Consider the following 27,686-nt stretch of genomic DNA (forward strand, 5'->3'; position numbering starts at 1 on the left):
CCCACTAAAACAGCACCAAAATAATGAAGTGCATAGGAATAGACCTAACTAAAGAAGACAAAGATCTCTACAATGAAAACCTCAAGACACTTAAAAGGAAATCAAAGGAGATGCTAGGTGTTGGGAAGACCTTCCATGAGTCTGGATTGGCAGACTCAACATTTCAAAAATGGCTGTACCAGCAAAACTAATCTACAGGTTTACCGCAATTCCTGTCAAAATTCCAACATCACACTTCATAGAACTAGAAAAAACAACCCAAGAATTCATACGGAACCACAAAATACCATGAATAGCCAAAGCAATCCTATGGAGTGAGAACACAGCTGGAGATATCACAATACATGACCTCAAATTATACTACAGACCTATAGTGATAAAGATAGCTTATTACTGGCCTAAAAACAGGCAGACCAATGGAAAAGAATAGATGACCCAGCAATAAACAAGCTATGCCCATCTAATTCTTGACAAAGGAGGCAAAGATATACATTGGAAAAAGATAGCCTATTCAATAAATGGTGTTGGCAAAACTGGATTCCTACCTGTAGAAGAATAAAATTAGATTCACAACTTTCTCTTTACATAAAAATCAATTTGAAACGGGTCAAACACCTTAATTTAAAAACAGAAACTCTGAAACTCCTAGATGAAAATATAGAGAAAACTCTTCAGGATGCTAGAGTAGGCAAGAATTTTAAGAATAGAACACCAATAGCACAAGCATTAGCCTCAGGTGTCAATAGATGGAAACATATGAAATCAAAAAGTTACTGCACAGCAAAGGAAACTATCATCAGAGCACACAGCCCACAGAATGGGAGAAATTCTTTACCAGTTACACATCAGACAAGGGGCTAATATCCAAAATATACAAAGAACTATAAAAATTAAATACCAAGAAAATAAAACTACCAATCAACAAATGGGCCAATGAATTGAAGAGACAGCTTTTAGAAAAAGAACTACAAATGGCAACAACTATCTTAAAAATTCTTCAATACCCCTAGTCGTCAGAGAAATGAAAATGAAAGCTGCTTTGAGATATCACCTTGTCCAGTTAGAATGGCTATCAGCTCTTACCAAGAAATTCTACCACAAATGTTAGAGAGGATGTGAAGAAAGAGGACTCCTCATTCACGGTTGGTAGGTGTGAAAATTAGTACAACCATTATGAAAATCAGTTTGGTGGGTCCTCAAAAAGTTAAAAATAGAGCCAGGCATGGTGGTGCATGCCTTTAATCCCAGCACTTGGGAATCAGAGGCAGGCAGGTCTCTGTGAGTCTGGGGCCAGCCTGGTCTACATATCGAGTTCCAGGCCAGCTGTATAAAACAATAAACAAAATTAGAGATATCTATGACCTGACTATCTCACTCCTAGGCATATACCTAGAGAACTCCATATATTACTATAGAGCTATTGGCACCTCCCCCCATGCTTATTGCTGCTCTGTTCATGATGTAAAGGAAATGGAACCAACCTAGTTGTCCATAACAGATGAATGGATAATGAAAATCTGGTGTATATGTAATATGAGATATTATCAAGATAGAAAAATGAAATTAAAAAATCAAAGCAAAATGGATGAACTTAGAATGTGCATATAATATTAAGTGAGGTCACCCAATCTCAGCAAGCGAAAAACCCCATGTTTTCCCCTTATATGCAAATCCTATTCTAAACTGGGTATGTTGGCACATACCTTTAATCCCAGCACTCTGGAGGCAGAGGCAAGCAGATCTCTGTGAATTCAAGGACAGCCTAGTCTACATAGCAAGTTCCACGTCAGCTGGGGCTACAGGGAGACCCTGTCTCAAAAGACCAGAAAAAATTTCCTATTCTATAATGTACACATGTACATATGCAAACAAATGTATGTGTGGGTATATTGTAATATTTAGAATCGAAAACAAGAATGGAATATATTTTTGTCTTTTTTTCACGGTGGATGTATGACTTCAACTTTTTTTGGGTGGGGACAGAGTCTCTCTGTAACCTCAGCTACCCTGGAATTTGCTATGCAGACTAGGACGGGCTTGATCTCACAGAGATCCACTTGTCTCTGCCAGCCCAAAGATTATTTATTTATTTATTTATTTATTTATTTATTTATTTATTATTTGTGTGTGTGTGTGTGTGTGTGTGTGCACACCACATATGTGTAGGATCCCTTGGAGGTTAGAATGAACTTTCTTTTTTAAAAAAAATTACTTGTTTTTATTTTATGTGTATGAGTGTTTTTCCTGCATGTATGTAAATGCAACACATGCATGTAATGCCTGTGAAGGCTTGAAGAGGGCGTCAGATCCCACAGAACTGGAGTTACAGACAGTTGTTAGTTATCATTTGGATGCTGGGAATTGAACCCAGGTCCTCTGCAAGAGCAGCCAGTGCTCTTAACCACCAAACCATCTCTCTAGTCCTGAATTCAACTTTCTGCATATTGAGGCAGCAGGAATCATTTCCAGTAAGTGTTGAATCTTTCAGGCAGTAATTGTGAGAGTTGGGGTTCCTTTTTGATTTCATAGACCAATAGTACCCTGGGAACTGGACATGACTGGACACTGATTTGTTGGATATTCTGATACTGTTCTTTGTAACTTCTTTTTATTCTGCTATACAATTTCTAATTTTATTTATTTTTTAATAGTACAAGTATATCACCTGCATATATGTAAATGTATCCATGTCATGAAATACCCGTGGAGATTAGAAGAAGGTGTTGGATCCCCTGGAACTACAGACAGTTGTTAGCTGCCATGTGGGTGCTGGGAACTGAATCCGGTCCTCTGCAAGAGCAGCCAGTGCTCTCGCCCGCTAAGCCATCTCTCCAGCCCCCATTTTCTAATTTTTTGTTTGTTTGTTTTGTTTTTTGTCTTTTTGAGACATGGTCTCCCTGTAGCCCCAGCTGTCCAGGAACTCACTATGTAGACCAGGCTGGCCTTGAACTTATAGAGATCCGCCTGCCTCTGCCTCCCAAGTGCTGGGACTAATTTTTAAATAAAGCTTTAAAAAAGGATGGGCTGTGACATGTAATTGTAAGTCAAATAAACCCTTTCCTCCCCAAGTTACTTTTGGTCCTGGCATTTAGCACAAGGGAAAGTAAACTACAACAAGGAGATGTCCTGGAGGACAGGGATCTGTGACAGGGATGGGAAGGGTAAATAGAAGTGACCATGTGTTTTTTAAAAAAATATTTTTATTTCTTATTATTAATTACATATATTTAAATTCTATGTGTATGAGTGTATTGCCTGCATGTGGTTAGGTGCACCCATGTTGTGCAGAGCCCATGGAGGTCAGAAGGGGGAGTCGGATCCCTTGGAACTGGAGTTATGGATGGTTGTTAGCCACCATGTGAGTCCTGGGAGCTGAACCCAGGTCCTCTGTAAGAGCAATCAATGCTCTTAACTGCGGAGCCATCTCTCCAGCTCCATGACCATGCGGTTTTTTTCAACTGTAGCCTAATTTTTCTGTTAAGACGTTTCCTCTTGTAGAAAACCTCTCTCTTGCTCCACCTGTCCCCTTCCCTGTCAAAATTCCATCTGTATCTCAGAGTCCCCTGCTGTCTCTGATACAGTGCCCACTTCTTTTGTCTTTGGATATGAATGCTTTCTTTCCTGGGTCATCTCATTTTGTTTCCCCCTTACTCCATCCACAGGTTTCAGTAACTTGAGAGCAAGGTTGTTATAATTTGGATCTTGAACGCCCCCAAAAGGCCCGTGTTGGCTTGGTCCTGGCCCATGGCGCTATGGGAGGTGGAGGAACCTTTAAGAGGTGGGGCCTAGTGGGAGGAAGAGAGGTCATATGAGGTGTGCCCTTAAAGGGGATATTGGAACCCTGACCCCTTCCTGTCTCCCACTTTGCCTCCCAGTGCAATGAGGTGAATAGGCCTCCCCCGTCAGCTGCTACGATAGGCTCAAAGTAACAGAACCAAATGATCATGGACTGAAAGCTCTGAACACCTGAGCCAAAAGGAACCTTTGCTCCTTAGAAGCTGTTTAACTCAGGCATTCTGTCACAGTGATGGAAAACTGCCTACCACTAAGCCCTTTCTGATCTATCAGTTGCATTCTTGGAGGAAGCCATATGCCCTGGGCCTGGGAAGCAGTGAGTTACTGTGGTTTGCAGTAGTGGCAGTCACATGTTGGTTGACCTGAATGGATGTGGAGGTCTGTGTTTGGGATAATTAAACAGTGTATCAGGAATCTCCTCCACCCACACAACACTACAGAACCCAAAGGCTCTCAAAGCAGCACCAAAGCCATTTTCTTTTGATTTTTAAAGAAAACTATAATTATGGAAGTAGGCATGGCTATATTTTCTTTTTAAAGAAATGGAATATTATGAAGCAAAATTTCTTTCTACCCACCAGGCCTGGTCCTAAGCCATTACCATTTTTAGCCAGAATGTGGATGCAGGCATATTCTGGTTAGCACAAAAGCCTGTCCCCATTCCCTCTGCAACTCAAAGCTGTGTTGGGGGCTTGAAGGACTGTATCATCCTGTCACCTGGCCAGTCACCAACCCTCCCCGAGCCCAGTCCCATAAAAAATGGAGGAGAAATGCTCTGTTGTGGGCTTAGAATTCCTTTCTAGGACACTGTGGCTACCTGCTTAGCAGTCGCCAGGCGTTTCTGGCAGTCACTTTCTGTCAGGCCTGTGAATCAGGGGAAGGGGGTTGGGTGGGTGCGTGAAGATTGTCACAGGGAACCAGTCCCTGAGATGTGATTTCACCAGGCTGCCCTGTGGTACCTTTCATTGGGACCTGGAACTTGGAGCTGGTAAATGGGAGTAATAGCATACGTCTGCATATTGTTTTGATGATAAAATATATTTTGTGTGAACACTGTCTGAGATCACAAAGGACAGGCCTTCATGGTAATGGTAGCTGGCCCTGGGGGTGGGGTCTTGTTTAGGCTTTATCCTTTCAAGGGATCGCTAGGCTAAGGGAAATCATGTAACAACAGAGATGTTCACTCCCCAGACAAAAATTACACGGTGGAATTGCACACACTTCTGTCGGCTGTGTGGAAGGGCTGTGTGGTCAGAGTGGGCCCGCCTTCTGGGAGACATGATCATAGAGATTGCTGTATTCCTGAGAACAGCGTGTTTGAGTGGAAGTCTGTTTTTCAGACCACATGCAATTGCATCAAATGAGTAGTCTCTGGATGGAACTCAAGCCTGGGGATATCTTTGATTGTGTTTGGGGCAGGCTTCAGGCCTGGCTCGTCCTTGAGGTCAGGGGATGTCCTGACAGCTCCTGCTTTGCTGGCAGACACAGGAGAGGAACCTGGTCATTAGACCCATCATGGGCAAGACACAGCAACTCCATGGCACTGTGCTGCATCAGTTACCGGTGCCTTCCCCTTCCTTTCCTCCTGTGGAAAGTTTGTTTTCCACACGTTCCCAGTCCTTTGCCTTGTTAAAGCACATTTTCAAACCGTCTCTGACCCATTTAAGCTAATCTGCAATTTCAACTCAAATGTCAAGGACACATCAGAGCCATCAGGGGAAGCCCTTCTCCCTCTCCCAGATAAGATTTTGTTTTATTTATTTATTTGTGCATTTATTGTCACCTTGAGTCTTGCACATGTTGAGCACATGCTCCCCCCACCCCCAAGCTGCACCCTTGGCCCAGGTGATGTTTTTGGATCTCACTAGTGGTGAGTCTTGGCAGTTGCCAAATCTGCTCTCAGATTCTGTGTGATTAACTGGGAGCTGGAGTTGCCTCAGCCTTCCTGGGCTTCTGTGGTTCCTTATTTATTGAACTACATTAGTGCCTGAGGGACTTTAGGAGTCTAGATGTTCCCAGAAATGGTGTGCGATATTACCATCATGTATGTGCCTGTCTTGAGAGGCACCCACAGCCCCAGACATTTAGGAATGACTGGACTAGTTGAGTTCAAGTCTTTGAATTTTTCAAACTCAAAGAAACCTAGTTCTGTTAAAGGCACTGCATGTCTAAAATCATATAATGAATAATGGAATCAAGTGAATATGGAACAGTTTCTTGTTTCTCTACTTTGTTTGCTTTTTCACAGGAAGAAGTGGACTGTGGTTAGTTAGACGAATAAAAATGACAAATTGAGCGTGGGGTATAGATTATCTAGCAGGTACTAGACCCTGGGGTCAATTCCCAGCCCCACATATGCACTCAAAATATATGACAAAATAGTATAAATACATTTTTAAATACAGTCATGCATTACATAGTAACATTTTGGTCAACAGTGGACTACTGTACATAAGACAGAGGTCCCAGAAGACTACAATGAAGCTAAAACTAGAGAGAAATAACACAAAAATTATTCAAGAAAGTTTCTCAGAACTAAAAGAACTACAGGTTGAATGAGCTTACTCAGTGCTCAGCATGAACTGAGCGAAAGCAAAAGCCCAGTATCGCAGCACTAATTCCTCCAAATCAATGGTTTAAAAAAATTCCCAAAGTGAGAGAAAAATCAGGACACAGGAAGGATGAGGATTTATCAATTTCATAGCAGCACTCGAACAAAATAGAACAAAGGCAAGTGAAAAAGGCAAGTGAGTGTGCTAGGTTTGAATCTTGACCGTCCCCCAAAGGCTTGGGTGTGAAGGCATGTCGCCAGCTGGTGGCACTGTTAGGAGGCAGGACCTAATGGGAGAGAGCTAGATTGTTGGGGAGGGAAGTATGCACTTGAAGGGACTATTGAGACCCTGGCTCTGTATTACATACTCCCTACCATAATGGTCTATCTTGTCATGAGCTGACCATGGACCGAGTCTCTGAAACTATGAGCCCAAATGATTTTCCTATCCTTGTAAGTCAATTATCTTGGGTCTTTTGTCCCAAGGACAGAAAGCTAAATGATGTGACTGTCCATGTAGAATTCTATACCTACCCAGAGTCAAGTCATACAAAAGTCAAACTTGATTCACAAACTTTCCTGGAAAGCTACTGTAGCATATGTTCCATCAAGATGAGGGAGTACACCAGGAAAGGAGATGGCACAGGATCCAGGAAATCAGGGCATCAAAGGAAATTTTCAGGATGATAGCAAAGATATGTCCTGGGTCATAGCTATGCAAATAAGTCTATGGGATGAGTGGTTTGGAGTGAACAGAACACAGTTCAAGAGCTATTTACTTCTAGTTAGAAAGGTAAAGTGATAAATTATCACGTGTTTGATCATGTGGGGAATTATAACAAGAGTCTGTTTGAGAATTCAGGAAGAGTTGGTATAAGCAGCAAGCACTTTCAATAGTTAAGCGAATGGAAAGCAAACACTAAATGTATGGTAAAAGTTTAAAGGCTAGGAATGAAATTATATTGCTTGGCTGAGCATGTCATTTTTCTAATATGTACCAATTTAACCAATATGTTGATAAGCTATATTGAGAAGATACAGAACAAGAAAGGAGAGATGAGTGGAAGTACTCCTCTTTTATGATAGGAAGCCAACAAATAGTTTCTGAACTTGAGAAGTTGCAGGATCATAGTTTATTTTATTTAGAATGTATAGATAAATACATAGCAGAAGAGAATACTGTAAGAGTTTGCCACTGGTGATGAGGGGGAACAGGTAAGGTAGGGGGATGAATAATTTTTTGTTGAAATAATCTGCATTGTGCTGTTGAACATCTTCCTGGGTCTTTCTTGGGGCCATCTCAGCCATTTCCCATCCAAGTACTAACCAGGCCCAGTCTGGCTTAGCTTCCAGGATCAGACAAGATGGGGCATGGCCAGGGTGATATGGCTGTAGACCATCTCAACCTTCTCAAGTGGCATCAAGACAGCAGAATGAGAAAAGCCTGCCTGGATTACCACCATGACCAGGCAAGTTGGATAGTCACCTTCCATCGCAGAGACATTGTGCATAGGGATGCTGACAGAACAGCAAGTGAGGTGACGCAGATCTGGCCACACTGGCCTGATTTACCTCAATAGTAACTGTCTTAGTTTGTTTCTTCATTGCTGTGACAAAATACTCTGACCAATACCAACTTGGGGAGGAAAGAGTTTGTTCAGCTTACATCCCCCAGGTCGCAGTTCATCAGAGAGCCCAAGGTAGGAACTCAGGGCAGGAACCTGGAAGCAGGAGCTGGAGCACAGGCCATGGAGGAACGCTGCTTACTGGCTTGCTCCCCTGACCCCTGCTCAGCCTGCTTTCCTATGTAACACAGGCCCACTTGCCCAGGGGTGGCACCACCCACAGTGGGCTGGGCCCTCTCACATCACTCATCAAGAAGATGCCCCTCAGACATGGCCACAGGCCAGTCCAATAGAGGCAATTCCCCAACTGATGCTGCCTCAACCCAGGTGTGTCAAGTTGACACTAAAGCTGTCCAGCACAGTAACCAAGTGGCCAGGAAGAGCAATCAAGGAATTCTGAAGAATGCTCAGATCAATATACCATCTGAAGCTCTACCTCTCCGCCTCCCGCCTTTCCTCCATTCACACTTCAATGGCTAGCTCCACTATCCCCGGGGCAGATGGGATATGCTGTACATGTCAATATCCAAATTAGTCCAATAGCACCCTTTTGGAATTATGTGAGAAGTCATTTCAGCCTGTAGGAAACCCTGCCTTCTGCTTCTGTAATTTTCTTTCCATTTCAGTTCCTTCTTGATTGGTTTCCCTTGTACAGTTGTGTACAGGCCACTTCCTTTTGGTTAGAATCAAGCAAAGCTGGAGTATTTGCTGATAGTTTGTAAATGACAGCCTGAGTTTTACCTACTCTGTTATTCTCGTATTTTTATTCTAATTTATCTAAGTAGAGCCCTGACTTTCACAGGTGGCTTTTCTATTTTAAATATAATTTGGTCTTCCTATAAATTTTGTTAACTCTTCTCTTTTATTTTATATAAGCAAAAATATGATTATTAAAATTTTTAAGTATTAAAGAAGATAGAGTAAGTATGTTCACTCATTGCTAACTTTAGAAGCAAGATATTAGAAACAACAGTTTCTTATGTTCTTCAGTTTACTTTCTCTGCCTCCCCATATATAATAACTCTCCTAAATTTGGAGTTTATTATTCCCTTTATATAGCTTAAGATATCTATGCATATGTGTGGACCCACAAATGGCACATGATTTTGTCTTTGCATATAATTCAACCCTTTGAAAATGAATTCAAAGTGTTAGTTTGTATCTCTTTGCCGTTTGCCTTTCACTTCAGCTTTATGTTTTTGAGATCTGTCTACATTTAGGCCTAGAGCTCTGGTTATTCATTTTCACTGCAGTAAGATGTCCAGTTACAGGACTGTGCACCAAGCTGTTCATGTATTCTTTTGTGAATTCAATTTTTCAATTAGTTTTGGTCATAAATAACTATACCATAAAGCAAAGTTTCCAAAGAACTGACATTCAAGGCTGGTAAGGTGGTTCAAAGGGTAAAGGCGCTTGCCTTGCAAACCTGATGACCCGAGTTTGATTCCCTGATCCTGCATTGGAAGGAGAGAAGTGACTCCCACAAGTTATCCTTTGACATCCACATATACACTTTGGCACATATGTGCATCTGCACTCTTGCATACACATCACACACACATACATAATAAACAAAAAATTTTGAAAAGAACTGAGTCATAGGCTCAGAAGTATTTTTTAAGATTTAAAATAAATTTTAATTTTTGTGCAATTCATGCACTGCATCTTGATTGTGTTTAGACAGCCCCCCCATCTGTACCCACATACCCTTCCCCCTGCCATTGCATGAAGAAGCTTTGCTGATGAGAGTTGAAGATTGCTTTAATATTCTCTCTGCCCCCTGTTCCACTATGTTCCCTGAGCCTTAGGTGTACAGATTGCATTGCTGGTGTGTCACCTAGGGCATCTCATAGACACTTATACTCTGTGTTCGACTGGTTATGGAACTCTATAATAATCTCCATCTGTTGCAAAAAGAAGCTTCTTTGGTGAGTGATGATATACTTGTCTGTAAATATAAAGATACATATTTAGTATATAGTAAGAAATTATATTGTCTAGGGATGTGACAGATGTAGGCTTTTCTCTAGGAGCTATAACCTTTCCAGCCATGCATATTTGGTTATACTTACAGTACTACACATGAGTTCCTTTGCATTGAGTGGGCCTTAATTTCAACTAGATAGCTATTGATTACCCCCAAGATGAAAGTCCCACTACTGCACCAATGGAGATAGTTTATTGTGACAGTCATTGTTGTTTATTAGGCTTTACAGCTGAGCAGAACCATTGATTGGTTTTCTCCCTTGGCAGCTTGCATAGTGTCCTCTGGTACTATGAGAGCTAGTCTTCAGGGAGGAGGCTACTAGGTCAGTTCCAGGTTGATTACTTCAAGTCCTGTGTCCAAGTATGTCCTGTCTTCAGCAATAGGGTCTTACCTTCAAGTTCTGGGAGGCAATCAGGGCTGTGGCAATAGCCTGTGTTATTTCGGGAATCTCTCAGACTATCCTGACCAACAACTCAGAGGGAGGTTTCCTCCTGCCTGGCACTGTGTTTTTTGTTATAGAGCCTTCAGCTATATACATACACTAGTATATTTATCGTATGTGTATTTTTCAGTAGACTTTTGAACTAAAACATTAGTCCCCCTGGTTTTTTGTACCACCTAAGCATTACTTATCTCTCCTCTCTCTTCCCGTCTAAGTGTTCATCCTCCCTCCCCAGCTAAAGTACCCCTTTTCCCCATTTTTCCCTTGATAACATCTGTCTCCTATCCCCCATCTCCCAAGCTCCTTCTTCCCCTTCTCCCCCTTGGTTTCCTTCCATTTTTCTGGCTATTGTGGCTACATCAGGATGTATACTCATACCTAGGGATTTGAAGCTAAGGTACACAAACGAGAGCAAATATATGCCTCTTGTTTCTCTGAATCTGTGTTACTTCACTTAGTATGACAGCTTCTAGTTCCATCCATTTACCTGCAAATTCCATGATTTCATTTTTCTTTACCTCTTCATTGTGTAAATGCACCACATTTTTATTGTCCATTCATCAGTTGAGGGACATTTAGGTTGTTTCCACTACTTGGCTATTGTGAAAAGAGAAGAAACAAACATGGCTGTGCAAGTATTTCTGTAGTAGGATGAGTCCTTTAGGTGTGTGCCAAGGAGTGGTATGACCAAATCATATGATAGATTTGTTTTTAGATTTGTAAGAGTTCTCCATACTGATTTCCACAGTGGTTGCACCAGTTTGCAATCCCACCAACAGTGGGTGAGGGTTCCCCTTTCCCCGCATCTTCACCAGCATTTGTTGTCATTTGTTCTCTTGATCTTATTATCTATTGATTCTGACTGGGGTTAGATGAAATCTTAAAGTAATTTTGATATGCATTTTCCTAATTAAAAATATAGAACGCTTCACAAATTTGCATGTCATCCTTGCCCAGGGGCCACGGTAATCTCCGTATTGTTCCAATTTAGTATATGTGCTGCTGAAGCAAGCACTAAGATTTATTTTATTTTAATTATGTGTATGTGTATGCCTGTCTGTGTGTATGTGCACATGAGTACAGGTGCCTGTAGAGGCCAGAGGTATCAGATCCCTTGGAACTGCAGTTGTGAGTAGCCTGATGTGGATGCTAGGAACTGAACTTGGGCCTTCTACAAGAAAGTTATGCACTCTTTAAAGTTGTTTCCTGAAACAAGAATGTTATAGGACAAAACATAAACAACAGAAAGTCATGCTTACATATCTTGGGAGATAAAATTGAGGAAACATCCCCCAAATAAAACGAAAACACAAACAGGAAAATCTCTTTCTCTCTCTCCATCTGTCTCTGCCTCCCTCCTTCCTTCCCTCCCTTCCTCCCTCCCTCCCTCCCTCCCCCACCTTACTGAGGCATCACTCTCCTGTTACTTTAGCTCTTTGTCCATGGGTTCTTTTAGCTTTTTCAGAATATTTAAGTAATTTGTTTAAAGTATTTAGCAGATAGTATCAATGTCTGTGGTTCCTCGAAGAACCTGATGGATGATTTTTTTGCCAGCTTGGACAGGCTATAGTGCTTAGTAGTTTGATGAAACACCAGCAAAATGTTGTTGTAAAGTATTTTTTAGAGGCGGTAAGCCTCTCAATCAGCAGGCCTTGAGTAAAATGTCATTCTCTGCAGTTACCCTTATTCTATCAGTTGAAGGCTTTAGTAGAAAAGACAGGTTTCCCAAAGGAATAGAACTCTGTCTTCAAACTCTCTTCAATGCAGGATAGCAGTATTCTCACCACCTGCAGGAATTACCAGGCTGCCAGGCTGCCCTGAAGGCTGGGTTTGCTGATCTTTTGTATTGCTTGTAGATGTGTAGAGCACCCTGCCTGCGCCTTGGCTGCCTACCTCAAACTTCATTTCTTGAGGTTTCTCTGCTCCTCCTGGTATGTGAGATGCTGTAGAGCCCTCCAGGCAACTGTTGTGTGCACTGGCACACCAGGAAGGGCCTAGAAGACCTCAGGAAGCAGGAGAGACAGAGGTGGGGAAGGCACTGGCTTGCTCTGTTGAGGTCCAGCTTCACTGGCAGGTGCTGGACCATCAGTGTAATGCAGACAGTTGATGGCCAATGAGGTAGATTTTGGCTGGGGTGGATAGGCATGAGTGAAGAAACTATTTTTCCTTCCCCAACAACTATTTAAAGATGTGTACAGGCACTTGCCAAGGGAGACAATCTGAGTTCCATTTCCAGGACTAACATGGTGGAAGGAAAGAACTGACTCCTACAAGTTGTCCCCTGACCTCCATAGGGACACCTTGGTCTGAGCACCCTCTCCATACACATATAAATAAATAAATAAATAAATAAATAAATAAATAAATAAATAAATAAATAAATAAAGTGAAAAAATGTTTAAAAGCCATTAAATAAGATTATGGGAATCTGGCCCACACCTTTAAATCCTAGCATTTGGGAGGCAAAGGCAGGCAGAGCTCTGTGAGTTCAAGGCCAGCCTGGTCTACATATCGAGTTCCAGGCCAGCTGGAGTTACAGGGAGACCCTGTCTCAAAAAAGACCTCACCCAGCAGCTGTTATGCAGAAAACATAGAGCAATATAATAGGCACAGAAGGCAAAGAATGCAAAGAGAGTGGGTGCCACAGCACACTGCAGTGCATTCCCCTGAATACAGGAAAGACAAGAACGTCATGCGACATCTTCAGCAACGACAAGGAATGTGCTACGAAAACGAATACATCTCATTGATAGAAAGGCATCCCCGGGCACACAGATTTTTTTTTTCTACTGGTGGATATATTTGAGAAAGAAGAAAAGGATTCTTTTTAAGCTCCCTACATTCATTTTGTACTAGAAAAGGATTAATGAGGCTCAAGATGTAAAATAAATGAGAAATATTGCAGACAAAATAAAAAGAGCTCATGTTCTACTTACTGCAATTTCAGAGAATTACATTCTGTTCAGCTAGAAGGGAATTCACTGAGTAGAGCGAAGGGGAAAATTTGAGATTTCACTCAGCCCAAAGGAATGTGGTTTCAGAATTACTCATCAAGACCACTGTTACTATTTAATGATACAAAACTTTGGACCCAACATTAATTTGTGAAATGGATCAAAGTTCTCATTTTGATTTAGATGTCATATACACATAAAAAGAAACTTGTTTAACTTAAAAACACACAGAATGGTTATTTTCATCCCTGGATTGCTCTATCTATCTATCTATCTATCTATCTATCTATCTATCTATCATCTATCTATCTCTATCTGTCATCTACCTATCTATCATCTATCTCTCGATTGATCTATCATCTATCTATGTATCTATCATCTATCTATCATCTATCCATCTATCTGTCTGTCTATTATCTATCTATCTATCTATCTATCTCCTATCTATCAATCATCTATCACCTATCTATCAGTCATTCATCTATCATCATCTATTAATCATCTATCTATCATCTATCTTTCTATCTATCTATTATCTATCTATCTATCTATCATCTATCTATCTATCTATCTATCTATCTATCTATCTATCTCTCTTTCTATTATCATCATCTATCATTTATTGAGATAGGCTGATCTTGAACTTGCTAAGTAGCTGAGGCTAACCTTGGATTCCTGATCCTCCTGCTCCTCTTCTCAAGTGCTAGGATGACAGGGGTATGGCATCATGCCCAGCCTGCTTCTCCATGTCGTACCTTTCTCTAATTTAAGCTTCCTCTGGGGAGGGGGAGGGTGGGAGGAGGGATGGTTCTGGAGAGAAGCAAATTTTTCCCTTTATCTTTTACCTTAAGCCTTATTTATGCTTTTTTGGTATAAAACATAGATGAACTCCTTAAAAAATATAATTAAAGATGATAAAAGAACATATGTCCCCCAAACTCCACAATACTGTTATAGTATGCATGCACACATACAAAATACTAAAAATTTAATAATAATTTTTTTTATTAAAGAAGAGCTGGAAGATGAAGAGGAAGGTTGTAAAATGCTGTCTTGTGGGTATATCATGACTGTTGTACACATGAACTCACAACAGCTGTGGTTGCCTGCATAAGGCCTGTATAAGACTAAGCCTATAAGTAGTCATAGATGGCAGAGGGCCTCATGGGGACTACCTGACCCAGGGGAGCTATTAGCAGTCAAGGGCTTCTGGGAAAGAGGAATTCATTGTCTTCTGAGATAAAGCTACTGGTGAGTTACTTATGCTATAGTAGAAAGTGTCGGACTCACACCCAGGTGGGCAGCTCTGTTAAACTCAGTAGGTCATAAAACAAACAAGCAACAACAGTTTTAAAAAATCCAAAAAGGCTTGAGTGGGATGGGGACTTGGTGGGAGGTGAGAAGTCGGTGGGGATGGAAGGAAGGAAAGAGAGGGTGGGGGATACCTGTGACCAGAATGTGTTATGTATATGTCTGAGACTGTCAAAGAATTGCAGTGTTACCATGTCAACACCACAGCTATACCCGAATAAATAGCCTGACACTTTATTTTTAAGAGCGGGCCAGAACTTGGAGGACACTTGTCCTCCAGATGTCTCCTGGAGCTCTGCTATTGAGCCAGATTTCACCCATAATTTTATTCAAAACTTTTTCTCCAGCTACAGTTGGGGAACTACAAGTTTGGATCTACCCTTATCAGACAATCTTGCTGTTTCACCCCTAGGCCTAAAACATCTCACACACACAGGGTCAAGTATTCCCAGTCTTCATTGCTCCCAATGAAGATGAGCTGCCTTTCAGTGCTTTGATTTGTTGGCTCTCAAACACACCACATTAATTCACTGTCTTGGGTAGAGCTGCAAATTGAAGTTCTGAGGGATCAAGGTCGGGTACCCAGATCACAAGAGCATATGGCTCAGTGAGTTGGTTTGCAGTAGCTTTTTAGTTGCAAGGGTAATTAAAAGTGATTAGTCCAGATTCTGTCCATTTAATGTCATTCCTACAAAAATTAACTTTTTTTTAAAGATCTTCAAATTATAATTGAATAGTTCTCACTTAGTGGCATCTCTAATACCCAATACACTCATAAAGAGGGGAAATGAAAATACTGTCCATTTCCAGCACATCCCAGCCAATAGAATAACAACGATTTTCTGCTATCATGTGCTTTAAATACACTTTTGTCAAAACCTTGGAGCTGTAAACTCAGTTCAATCAGTTTCTAAGAAGCATCATCCTTAAACCTAGTTGTTGAAGTTAGTCTTAATTTCCATTTTAATTATTTGAATCAGACTTTCTGTCAAAAAAAATAGTCTAATTTCATTTTCCAATTTCAATAGGTGGCTAATTTGCACCCCATGACAACTGTCTTTGAATCCACGTGACTCATAGAACTGAACTTATTCAACTCATGTAAGTTAACCCCATGTCCACTTGCATTACTCTAAAGAAATACAAGTATCAGTTCTGAACTTAATGTCTATCATGGATGGCAGGTGAGGTTATTGGTTCACGGTGATTAATTCTCCCACTTTGCCTCCTTTCCCTGTAGACAGAGTATCTTTCCTCATTCCATCGACTTTGGACTTGGCCAGATGACTTGGTTGGCAATCAGATGAGAGATGAGAAATGTGTGCTGTACCTGAACACAGGATTTCAGAGATCTTCCAGTTCCAACCAGGCCTCTTGGCACTTGCACACTGCTGTGCTTCCTCTGCCTGGGTGAAGCCCAGCCTCTGTCCAGAACAAGAATATGGAACTGCCCACCGTCCACCCTCAGCCAGGAGCACAGTTCTAGTTCTTCACCTGCTTTGAAGTGTTCATGTAACATTTGCTGTTGTAAGCCTAGCATTAGGAAAAATGATCAAAATTCTCTTTGAATGGCACCATACAGTGTATGACTTTTAACAACCAGAGTTTATTTAAAAATAAGACAGCATTCTTGGGTTAAAGTACAGAGGCAATATGGTGTCCAGTCACCGAAGTAGACATCCATGGACACCCTCAAGCACCATACACAAACAGGTGGACACTAGCTCAAATGAAGCATCTAAAGTCTAAGAGAATCCACCAGCCAGCAGCATTCACTGGCGTGTCTGCAAATCACAGTCTCACCAGTGATACCATTTTCTTAGGCATGAATATCAACAATGAATATAAACTGCAAAGAGTTTGTCACTCAGAAGTTTATCTGTTCACTGAGACATATATATATATATATATATATATATATATTTTAATTTGAAACAGCTTGGTTCACAAGAAGTTAAAAAATAATATATGACTTAGCTGCGTGTGGGGGAGGGGCCAAGGATATATAAGCTGAGTGGCATCTCTCTCACCATTTTGTGCAGCTGTTGGGAAGTCACAGGATCTGTATTTGAGTGTGGACTTCCCAGCGCAACCATAAATGGGGGTGGGGGTGGGGGAACTACTCTTCTGTGAAAAAAAGAACCCACCCTATGCTCTGTTAGCAAGCCCAATAAACTTGTTAGAATTTTCCCAAAAAAAGAAAGAAAGAGAACAGAACTAATGGAAACCTTCATTATTCCCCCAAAGTTGACCCCATGTTGGTAAATTCTTTGGTCTTTGATTTCTTATTTCTACTTTTCTCCCTTAAACTTCATTGTATATCTATTTTTATGTAACCTGCTTCAAGTTATTCCTGGAAAAATGTGTTAAAAATTGCCTCTCTTCGGAATAATTTTTCTTAAAAAAGGAAAAAAATAATACATGAGGAGTCAGGCGTGGTGGCGCAGGTCTTTAATCCCAGCACTGTGAAGGCAGAGGCAAGCAGATCTCTGTGAGATTGGGTCTAGCCTGCTCTACAGAGTGAGTTCCAGGCCAGCTGGAGCCACAGGGAAACCCTGCCTCAAAAAACCAAAATAAATAAATAAGTAAACAAATAAATAAAACATGAATTCCTACATACCACTCTCCAGATCCTCCTCTAGTAAATAGCCCATTTGGCCACAGTGAATTGTAAATAATATGATGTAATATGGATGTGGCAGTGAGTGAAGTTAGTTACAGAACAAGTTTCAAGAAATTCAATCAAAGCCTGATGTGTTGGTGCATGCCCTTAATCCCAGGACTCCAAAGGCAGAGGCAGCTGGATCGCTATGCATTTGTTTTATATAGTGAGTTCCAGGCCAGCCAAGGTTACAGGGAGACCCTGTCTCACAGAGAGAGAGAGAGAGAGAGAGAGAGAGAGAGAGAGAGAGAGAGAAAATTTAGGGAGTTTGCAACTAATCATGGGTGATACAAGTGGGGTTTCCCATTTATTTGTTTGTTTATTTGTTTATTGAGACAAGGTCTCACTATGTAGCCCTTGCTGGCCTAAAACTCACTGTGTAGGCCATGCATGCTCCCAGGAGAGAAGAAGCCAGTGAGTTCCAGGCCAGCCAGGGCTACAGGGAGACCCGGTCTCAAAAATCAGAGAGAGAGAGAGAGAGAGAGAGAGAGAGAGAGAGAGAGAGATTTTTTTTTGTGCCACACATTTTAGAGATATTAAACTGCAACACATTTTAGATAGATTTTAAAAAGCTTATCTAGCTTTAATAGGGCTTTTTTATTCCCCAATTAAGATGATTAAAAAAAACTTTAAAACATAGACATATTTAGCTTTATTTAAACATTGCATGATGTATACATGTATTGAAAGATTGCATGGCATTCCAGATAAATATATATACATATATGTATATATGTGATTTTATGTATTTTTATGTATCAATTGAAATTAATTTAAAAATAAAACCAGAAATTGACATTGGTACAATACTACTAACTCAACTAGAGGTCATACTTAGATTTAATGGTTTATACAAGTGCAATTGGTTGTGTGTACGCACGTGCCTGTGGTATTTTGGAATTTTGTCACATATATAGATTTGGGTGTTGGTCACCAGAGTCAACCTACAAAATGCTTGGTTACCACAAAGAGTCACTAACTGTCTTTCATAAAAGACTGTAAGACTATTTTCCTCCAAACCGCACACTGGCAAACACTAGTCTGTTTTACCTCCCTCTAATTTTATCACTTGCGGCACATTCTATAAACAGAATGGCACTGTGTAGACCCTTTGAGACTGTCATTTTCACCCAGCTCAGTGCTGTTCAGTGCTGATACAGTCCACACACCCTGTTTTACTGATGAGGAGTCCCAGGTGTGGATGCTTTTAGCCTGTTTATCCACTCACCTGCCAACGACCTGTGGGTCAGTCAGTTCTACTTTGGGATTATGATAAATAGAGCATTAAGAACACTCCCATCAAGGTTTTTGTAGGAATGCAGGTTTTCGTTTCTGCAGGATAAGTGCCCAAGAGAACAGTGGTTGGGTTACATGATAAATGCATGTCTAGCTTCCTCGGTTGATTGGTAGCATGCCTGTATTATTTTATATTCTTAGCAGCAGGTCTGAGAGATCCAGATATTGGTTATTATTCCATTTTTTGGTGCAGAAACTTTTAAATTTCAAGTAATCCCACTTGTCCATATTTATTAACTCCTGAGCGGTTAGAGTCCTTTTCAGAAAGTCTTTGCCCACACCTACATCTTGAAATGTTTGCCTTGTTTTCTTTCAGCAGTTTCAAAGTTCTAGGTCTTACATTAGGTCTTTGGTCCATAAAGAATGAGAGACAGGGATCTGTCTAGTTCATTCTTCTACATGGGGATGTTCACTTTTCCCAACACCATTTGTGGAAGAGGCTTCCTTTTCCCCAATGTATTTCTAATATTTTATTTGTTTTTATTTTATGCGTATGAGTGTATTGCCTGCATGTAAGTGAACCAGTGTCATGCAGTGCCTGCGGAGGTCAGAAAAGGGTGTTAAATTCCCCTGTAACGAGTTGTTAGCTACCATGTGGGTGCCGAGAATCTAACCCGTGTCCTCAGTAATTCCTCTGGAACTGGAGTTGTTACCTACCATGTGGTACTGGGACTCAAACCCGTGTCCTCTACAAGAGCAGCCAGTGCTCTTAACCCCTGAGCTATATCTCTCCAGCCCCTCCAATGTAAGTTTTTGTTACCTTTATCAAGAATAAGGCAACTACAGTTGCAGGGTTTTTTTCTATCCCCTGCCCCTGGGTCCACTATTCTATTCCATTGACCTGCACATCTGTTTTTGTGCCAGCACCATGTTATTTCTGTTGCCATCGCTCTTTGGTACACTTTGAAATCATGTATAGTGATCCTTCCATGAATGATGCTATTCCTAAGAATTTCCCAAGTTAGACTTTACCCATGGACACGTTAGGTTTTCTTAACACTGTTACTGATACTCTCCACTTTCCCCATGTAAAATTAATGGGTGCAATTTTAGAGACTGACTGTTCTCTAATTTGATGCTTTTGCACAAAAGATGGTTTTGTAAATCAGTGATTTTGCTAGTGAGATGGCAAACTATCAGTGTTTTACTCTAAGCTCTGATTTGATTGTATTTGGCATTTTGAGGCATGGAAAACTGCTACCATATTTATATCTTTCCTGGAGCCTGCCTTTTGATGAGTTGCATCTGCTGCTTCACTGCATCCAAGAGCATTTTTGTCCCCATTTACTTCAGCATCTCCATTTGTAATCAACCCACCTTTAGTCTGATTCCAAAAATTTAATATTAATTCATTTTGACCAGAGAGTAACAACTGCACATTGAAACTGAAGTCAAGTTGATGAAACATATATTTTAAAGCTCTTGTACTAAATGCAGACTTTTATACTTCAGTTTTATATTAAAATTTTGTTAAGTGATTCAAATAAGGTTGAAAATTACATCACACAGTTACATACTGTATAACCATTATTTACTAAATATCCCCAAATAATTTTATGTACATATCTTCAGTTAGATAATAATTTATTTTTATTTTATGTGTGCAAGTGTTTTGCCTGCATGTTTTTAAGTGCATTCATGTGTGCAATACCTGAGGATGCCAGAAGAGGGCGTCGGATCCCCCAGAACTGGAGTTATAGACAGTTGTTAGCTGCCATGTGGGTGCTGGGAACCGAACCTGTGTCCTCTGCAAGAGCAGCCAGTGCTCTTAGCTGTTGAGCTGCCTCTCCAGCCCCAAAATTTATTTTTGGGTTCAAGAAATACATCTTAATGCTTGGATTCATATTTTAAGCGATATTATTTCAATTAAATTTATGTATTTACTTATATATTTATTTTTTGAGACAGGGTCTCAAAAATATATATTTATTTTTGGTCTTTTTGAGACAGGGTCTTCCTGAAGCCTCAGCTGGCCTCAAACTCATAGAGATCCACTTGCCTCTGCCTCCTGAGTTCTGGGATTAAAGGTGTGATACTTTTTTTTTTTTTTTTTTAACTGAGGAAAGGAAGAAGCACTGCAGAGACAGCTCAGTAGTTAAGAGCACTTGCTGCTCTTTCATAGTACCCGAGTTCAGTTTCCAGCATCCATGTTGGGCAGCTCTCAACTGCCTATAACTTTAATTCCAGGTGGTCCAATGCTCTCTTCTGGCTTCTGTGGGCACTGCACTGTTGTGCACATACCCACACAGAGACATATGTACACATAATTAAAAATAAAAATAAAATCATTTTTAAAAATTGAGAAAATATAGAGCTTTCGTTGAGGATAGGTTACTAAGAAGCCATACCACTGCTATCAAGGCAAAGTGACAGCCGCAATGGAATTTATGTGCTTTATGTTGTCGATATACTCTTTTTTCATCACTTCACTTGCTGGAACACAATGAAATATGCGGCCAGATTTTTATTTGTAAAGCAGAAGCAGGACAGACGTGGAGCATTCCTTTGGTAAATCAAGATGCATACATAGATGAAGGTCTGTGTTCAGCTTCTGGGAGAAATCAAGACTCATGAAGAAAAAAAATCAGAAGTAACTATGAGAAATCATAATCATCCTTTTCTTTTTAGTATTTAGTGAAAGAAAAATGTCTATGCTGCTATAAACAAACCGACATAGTGCTGAAAGCAGATGCAGGCTAGCTCTGGCTGGCTTCACTCTTCTGTCTCTGCCTACAAGCACAGGCCCATTTCCAGGTCCTTGTACACACTTCTACTTTCTATCATCAGACCAATAGCTAATGAATGCATCAGTCATAATTTTGCCATCTTGAAATCTAAAAGAAATTCCCCAACCCACCTACTATTTTCTAAAATTATCCTTTTTCTTGAATTTTAGGTTTGTTAAAAGTTCCATGGTAGAGGGGGCTGGAGAGATGGCTCAGCAGTTAAGTGCACTGGCTGCTTTTACAGAAGACCAGGGTTTGATTCCCAGCACCCCCACATGGCGACTGACAACAGTCTGTAACTCCAGTTCTAGGGAAGTCTGACGCCCTCTTCTGACCTCCATGGGCACTGCACGACAGGGTGCCCTTTCATATATGTAGGCAATACACTCATACACATAAAAAATAAAAAATAGAAAAAAAATTTTTTTAATCCCTTGGTAGGGAACAGGAGAGCCCGAGGAAATGGTTGGTCAAGTGTTTGCTGCACAAGCCTGTGGGCCAGGGATGGATCCACAGTATTCACTAAAGTCAAGTGTGGTGGGGAGGTAGAGACAGGTGTATCCCTGGGGCTTTCTGGCCAGCCAGCCTAGCCAACTTGGCAAGTTCCTAGCCAGTTAAGAGACCTTGTCTCTAAAGTCAAGATGGGGGGCTGAAGAAACGGCTCAGTGGTTAAGAGCATGTACTCTCTTGTGGTGAACTGGAGTTTAGCTCCCAGCACCCAAAGTATGTCACATATAATTAATTGCAAGAGCAAATATTACTGGTTCCTCTACTAAATGCCAAAGCACCTTGTTAAACAGACTCAGAGAACTAGAGTTTCAAAACAGCTTGTTGAAATCAAAGTCGGTGGGACTCTCTCCATTTATGAGAAAATACATTGGAATGGAAACACTTCAGACCCAGAACTGGGGCAAGACAGGGTTAGAATATGGATCCAGGCATCTAACTGCAAAGCACAAGTTATACCCTCTTTAAAGCACTTGAATTATGACTGAAATGGTTGGGTTATGCTTATTTACACAACTCAGAGAAAATGTTTTGAGTTCACACCTCAGATAAGGCCTAGTAAAGGGTGCTGACTGGACACAGGATGACAAATAAAACCAACATTAAATACAAACCACACTAAGAAATCTATAGGTACGAACCGTGCTAACTGCCCTGGGGCACGGGCAGGGAAGGAAGGGGGATGCTGGGCCTAATGGATGCAAAGCACAAAAAAGGAGGGTCTAAAGAATGCCATCAGAGCTGGACTTGAGAGACTATGTGTCCTTGGTTAACTTGGTTCAAATACATGTTATAGGGCTTGGGATTTACACAGATTCTGAAGCATTGGAAATAGTTTCTCCCTGGTAGTGGTGGCAGGGTTGGGCATAGGGGACAGGGGTGGGTTGGCTCCAGAACTCTCAGGAAAATCAAAATCCATGGGTCCTGGTCTCATAGTGTATAGTATTTGCATATAACCTACACACATTCACCCTATTCTTTAATTCACCTTTAGATTAGAGCACTTAATACAATGTAAATGCGTTAACAGTTGCTCTCTGTCGTTTATAACAAGGAAAGCATCTATCTGTATATGTTTAGTACAGAGGCAGCCTGCTAGGCCTAAACAAGGTAGTATTTTGATGGATGGTTGAGAGCAGACAGTGTGGGAATCTGGTACTCAGCCATGAATCCTGTAATCTCTAAGAGGCAGCCTGTGGCTCCAAAGGAAGCCGCAGAATCAGACAGGACTTCAGAAGATAGAAAGTAATAGAGGTGCCAATATCTTTGCCCCAAACAGAGCTTACCACAGCAGGCAGCTTTGTTGCCCGGCAGAATGAATGAATGAATGCTCACCTCTTTTAGGGTTATGTCCACTCCTCTCTAGAGCCTCACCTTGCGCCATAAAATGGCAATAGCCATGCAGTAGGCGTGCGGGCTGCAGGCTTCAGTGCTGTGCACGCAGCGCCTGGAGGGTAGTCCGCCAGGCGCGCGCGTCGGCTGGAGGCCGAAAGGGATCGGAACTGCAGAGTGCAAGGATCGCCTTCCTTCCCCAGCGGTCTCGGAAGAGCGCCTAGGTGCGCTGGTTGGGAGAAGGCACATGTGGGAGGGGGGAGCCGGGCGGAGTGGGTCCTGTCTAGAGTAGGGCTAATGCAGGGGGAAGCCAGCGGGTCCTGGTGGAGAGGGAACCGCAGTGGCCGGGGGCACAGCCACCGCCTCTAAGGAGACATATACCTCCTTTGGGATCCGGATGGGTAGGACTGCTGTCGGAAGAAAACTAGGAAACCCAGAGGCGGGGGAGCCTTTCCTCTGGGACCCTCCAGATCCCAGGAGAGGGCAGGTACAGAAAGGGTCCGCACGCTAAAGCGGGCAGAACGACCCGCACACCCCGCTCTGCCCAGGGGCAGCGCAGAGAGCAGTGCCAGGCTTGGCGAGCGGTGCGGTGCCAGGCGCCCTCGCCCTCTGAGGTCTGGGGCCAAGCCTTGGAATCCGCAGACGCCTCCAGCCGCCGCAGGGTGGCAGAGTCAGGGACTGGGGCGTCCCACAGACACCAAGAGGTGGCCCGGCCCAGGGACCGCGAGGAGGCTCCGCCGCCGGGGGTGGAGTTGTCGCTGCCCCCCCCGCCCCCCCCCACCCAGAGGGACCGCGCGGCCCCTTCTTAAGCCTGTGAAGCCCTCTAGCTGCCTCGCTTTCATCTCTCCCTCCAGTCTCCCTTCTGAACCATGGCTACGCTGAAGTCCTATGTGTCCAAGTTCAAATCCTTCGTGATTTTGTTCTTCACCCCTATCCTGCTGCTGCCACTCGTCATTCTGGCACCCTACAAGGTCAGTTACGTGTTTGGGCAACCGGGCGGATGCCGGCCGCTCAGTGCAATAACGGGAATAGAACACGGGATTGCAGAGCTGGAACGCATGGATTCCCATGCCTAGGGCGTGCTCAGAGGCTCCAGGAGCCAGATGGGAGGTGCCCTGCAAAGAATCCGAGGGGTGCAGAGACTCTAATGGTGCATGCACCCTAGAGTGCACGGATGGCAGGGTGCAAGAATGTCCGGGCAGACACCGAGACCTGGCCGTGAGCTCAGGTCTTAACCCCACAGACCCTGCCACAGGCACTTTAGCCTCTGACTCAGAATCTCCCCAGAGTGCACAGCCAGCGACATCCCAGCCCGTAAGAGGCCTCTCACAGGAGCAGGGAGCCTTTGGGCTGGTCTTTCCCGCATCTCTACCCTAGGGGATAGACACTTACCAGCTGTACGCGGCTTCAGTCAGGCACCTACAGGAAAGCATCATCACCTGTATACTGCTTTGCAACTCTCTGGTCCTGGTTTTTGAGCCTCGGTTTCCCTATCTGCGATCCACATTTCTTTACAGCTCTGCTACAGGCTGAAAGGCAGGTTCACATTGCTCCTCACTGCCCACTGCCTGCTGTGGCTGTGGCGGGACACGTTCCCAGAGCACACACCTTGGGTGGCATGGCCCAGGACTGTAGGGAAGCTGTGTTCCATGCCCCAGCCTCCTAGTGCTCCTGGGAGGAAGGGAGAGAATGAATGGCCTTGGCTGCAGGGCAGGGGCGGGGCAGGCACCGTGGCCCAGCTCCAGGAGACTGTATGCAGTCAGTTTGGCAGAGGCCTTGGCTCTTTGAAGCTTTCTGTGGCTGCTGGCCATTCCTTCTCAATCCCTTCTTTCAGCTTTTTCACTCTCAGCCCAGACAGGAAACCTCAGTGCCTGCTCCTGCCTCCCCTCCCCAAGCAGGTTTGGGAAACAGTGGGACTCTTCAGGGAATGCTCTGAGGGCTGTCTTGGAGGAGAAGGGTGCACCATTCACTTTACCTTCTGCCCCTCACCAAGACCCTGTGTGCTCTGGGCCTTAAGTGCTCTCATCTGTACAGTCCCATGATTGGATTCAAACACTTTGAGAGTAAAAGGGGATCACGCTGGTTCCTAGGCACTTTGAGGTGAAAACTGGGATGCACTGAGCAGAGGTCCTGGATGCCCAAGGACAGCAAACTAACTGGTGGCTGTTCAGTTGCCACAATGTCAGTGAACATCCATGTTTCCTCTGGGGAAAGAGATTCAAGACTGGTTCTGTGCGTGGGAGGCAGCCAGACTGGGAAAGCTGTGATTTTAGCTCTGCTGGTGGGGAGTGATGTTCCATGGAATAATTACAGTCACTTGGTTGACCTTCCTAGTAGAGGGCAGTGTAAATGGGACCCCAATATATCCCTGGCATGCATAACACACTGGTAGGTAAACTAGTTCCCAACTATGGTGTATATGTCTGTGTCATTAAGCTGCCCTCGGAATGAAGGTCAGGGGAGGGGCAGGAAGACCCCAGTGGAAGTTCTTCCAAAAGCTGTCCTTCTGTACCTTCCCCCCAACTAGGTTGGGTCCTGAGAGCCTTAGTCCTTCACTTCCTGCTTTTCCCTTTGTGCCTGTTTTGGTCACCACTGAAGAGCTCCCTGCCCCCACCCACCATGCCATCTCTCATTCTGCAAGAAAAATCAGAGGTATGGCACAAGAAGTCAGTGGAACCTTGGCAGCCTGGGCACCATTGTCTCCACCAGGTGGTGACTCCAGGAGCATGCTGCCCCCTGTGGCCCACTGGCCCCTTCCCACCCCGAGCCTTTTGTCTTCTCTGCTTTACTTGCTTCCTCACCTCCGGTCTGATCTCTCTCTCTCTCTCTCTCTCTCTCTCTCTCCCCCCTTCCCTCCCTCCCTCCCTCCTTCCTTCCCTCCCAAAAGACACTTTAATAACATTTAATCCTACTTACTTTATTCCACTTATAAGAAATCCTCTTTTTACAAGTCTGTAAAGTATAAAGTGAGAATACACTCAATAGCCATAATTTATTAATACTTTGGTGGATATCTTCCAAGAAACCAGCCAGCCAGTTCTCCTGTCTTACGTACACACACACACACACACACACACACACACACACGTATACACGCACGCACGCACACGCACACATGCAGTGTTTTGCCTATACTTTTCATTACACACTGCATAATGAGCTATATAATCACTTTCTGTTCAACACTGGACCACATTTCTGACTGGGGTCTGATCATATTCTAGCACTTAATGATGTCATAGCACACATTGCTTAGAATGTGGTCCTCAATGAGTGATGCATGACTGCGGGCAGATGAACACTCAGCCCTGGTGTATGCAGTTGTGCATATGTACTTACTGCACCCAGCTCTGTGCTAGGTTCTGTGCTCAGTACAGGCCTTTTAAATCCCACTGCCTACTTTTATTTTTTTCACATTTGCTCAGTATTTTGTTTCTTCTTTGTTTAAATTTTTATTTTTGCTTTGCTACATTTTAAACCCAAGGCTTCACTTATGGTAGGTAAGTGCATGAGCCCTTAATTTTTTTTGAAAAGGTAACTTTTGACCATTTTTTAAACTTTTTTTGAGTTTATTTATTATAAATTTTTATTAAATTTTTGTGTATTTCATACATAAAATCATCTTTATATCCCCTTACCCTTTGGCACCCTCCCATAGACGCCCCCCGCCGCCACCCTGAGTTCATGTAAGGTTAGTGTTCCAAGGTGTCCCTCAATGCAAGTTCACCTACTGGGGTTTGGTCAGCCTACCCTGAGTCTTTCCCTTCAAGAAGAACAGCTCTTCCTCATTCAGCAGTAATCAGCTGCCAATGATTCTTTGACTAAGATTGGGGCCTGCTGTTAATTTCCACAGTTTTGTCTGGGTTTTTGTCTGTCTAAGTTTGCATGGGTCTTGTGCATGCTGACACCATTGCTCTAGGTTTGTATGAGAAGGGTCCCAGGTGCCTGTAGGACTATTTCCTTATGGTCATGTGCCACCTCCCTGGCTCTTACAATCTTTCAACCCCGTCTTCCGCAATGGTCCCTGAGCCTGTGTGGGTGAATTTTAATATAGAAGTCCTGTCCAAGGACCCACACTCTGTAGACTCTTATTCTCTGCATTTTGGCCACTTGTGACCTTTTGCATTCCTGGCCCTCTGTTGCCTGAGGGAGTTTCATTGATGGGGCTTGAAAGATGCATTAGTGTTCTCTTCATCCCTTGTTCTACGTTCCTTGAGCCTTAGGTGTAGAGGTTGCAGCCTAGATGTGCCACTTATACTTGGACAATTTACAGATAATCTGTGTGTGTGACCAGTTGTGGAATTCTGTAATTATCTCTGTCTCTTGAAAAAGAAGCTACTTTCGCCGGGCATGGTGACACACACCTTTAATCCCAGTTGCTCTAGGTTTGTATGAGAAGAGTCCCAGGTGCCTATAGGATTATTTCTGTATGGTCATGCACCCCCTTCCTGGCTCTTACAATCTTTCGTCCCTCTCTTCCACAATGGTCCCTGATCCC

At 42.8% G+C, this 27,686-nt stretch overlaps 1 protein-coding gene and 1 non-coding gene across 2 annotated transcripts in view; one reads left to right on the forward strand and one right to left on the reverse strand.

Annotated features, from left to right (window-relative positions):
• Nucleotides 1-11,312: 11,312 nt before the first annotated feature.
• LOC115068040 lies at nucleotides 11,313-11,415 on the reverse strand. Its single transcript, XR_003847406.1, has one exon. It is a non-coding gene; the product is annotated as a U6 spliceosomal RNA (small nuclear RNA).
• Nucleotides 11,416-23,994: 12,579 nt separating this feature from the next.
• Nucleotides 23,995-27,686, forward strand: part of Slc13a5 (solute carrier family 13 member 5) — a 34,359-nt gene continuing 30,667 nt past the window's right edge. The window contains exon 1 of the mRNA XM_008855648.2: nucleotides 23,995-24,159. Within this exon, the coding sequence (XP_008853870.1) occupies nucleotides 24,058-24,159 (102 nt within the window). The 5' untranslated portion in view covers nucleotides 23,995-24,057. The remainder of the gene's footprint in view (nucleotides 24,160-27,686) is intronic.

The sequence above is a fragment of the Nannospalax galili genome, unplaced genomic scaffold (genome assembly GCF_000622305.1).
Source record: "Nannospalax galili isolate Female #2095 unplaced genomic scaffold, S.galili_v1.0 scaffold888, whole genome shotgun sequence".
In the NCBI taxonomy this organism is placed as follows: domain Eukaryota; kingdom Metazoa; phylum Chordata; class Mammalia; order Rodentia; family Spalacidae; genus Nannospalax; species Nannospalax galili.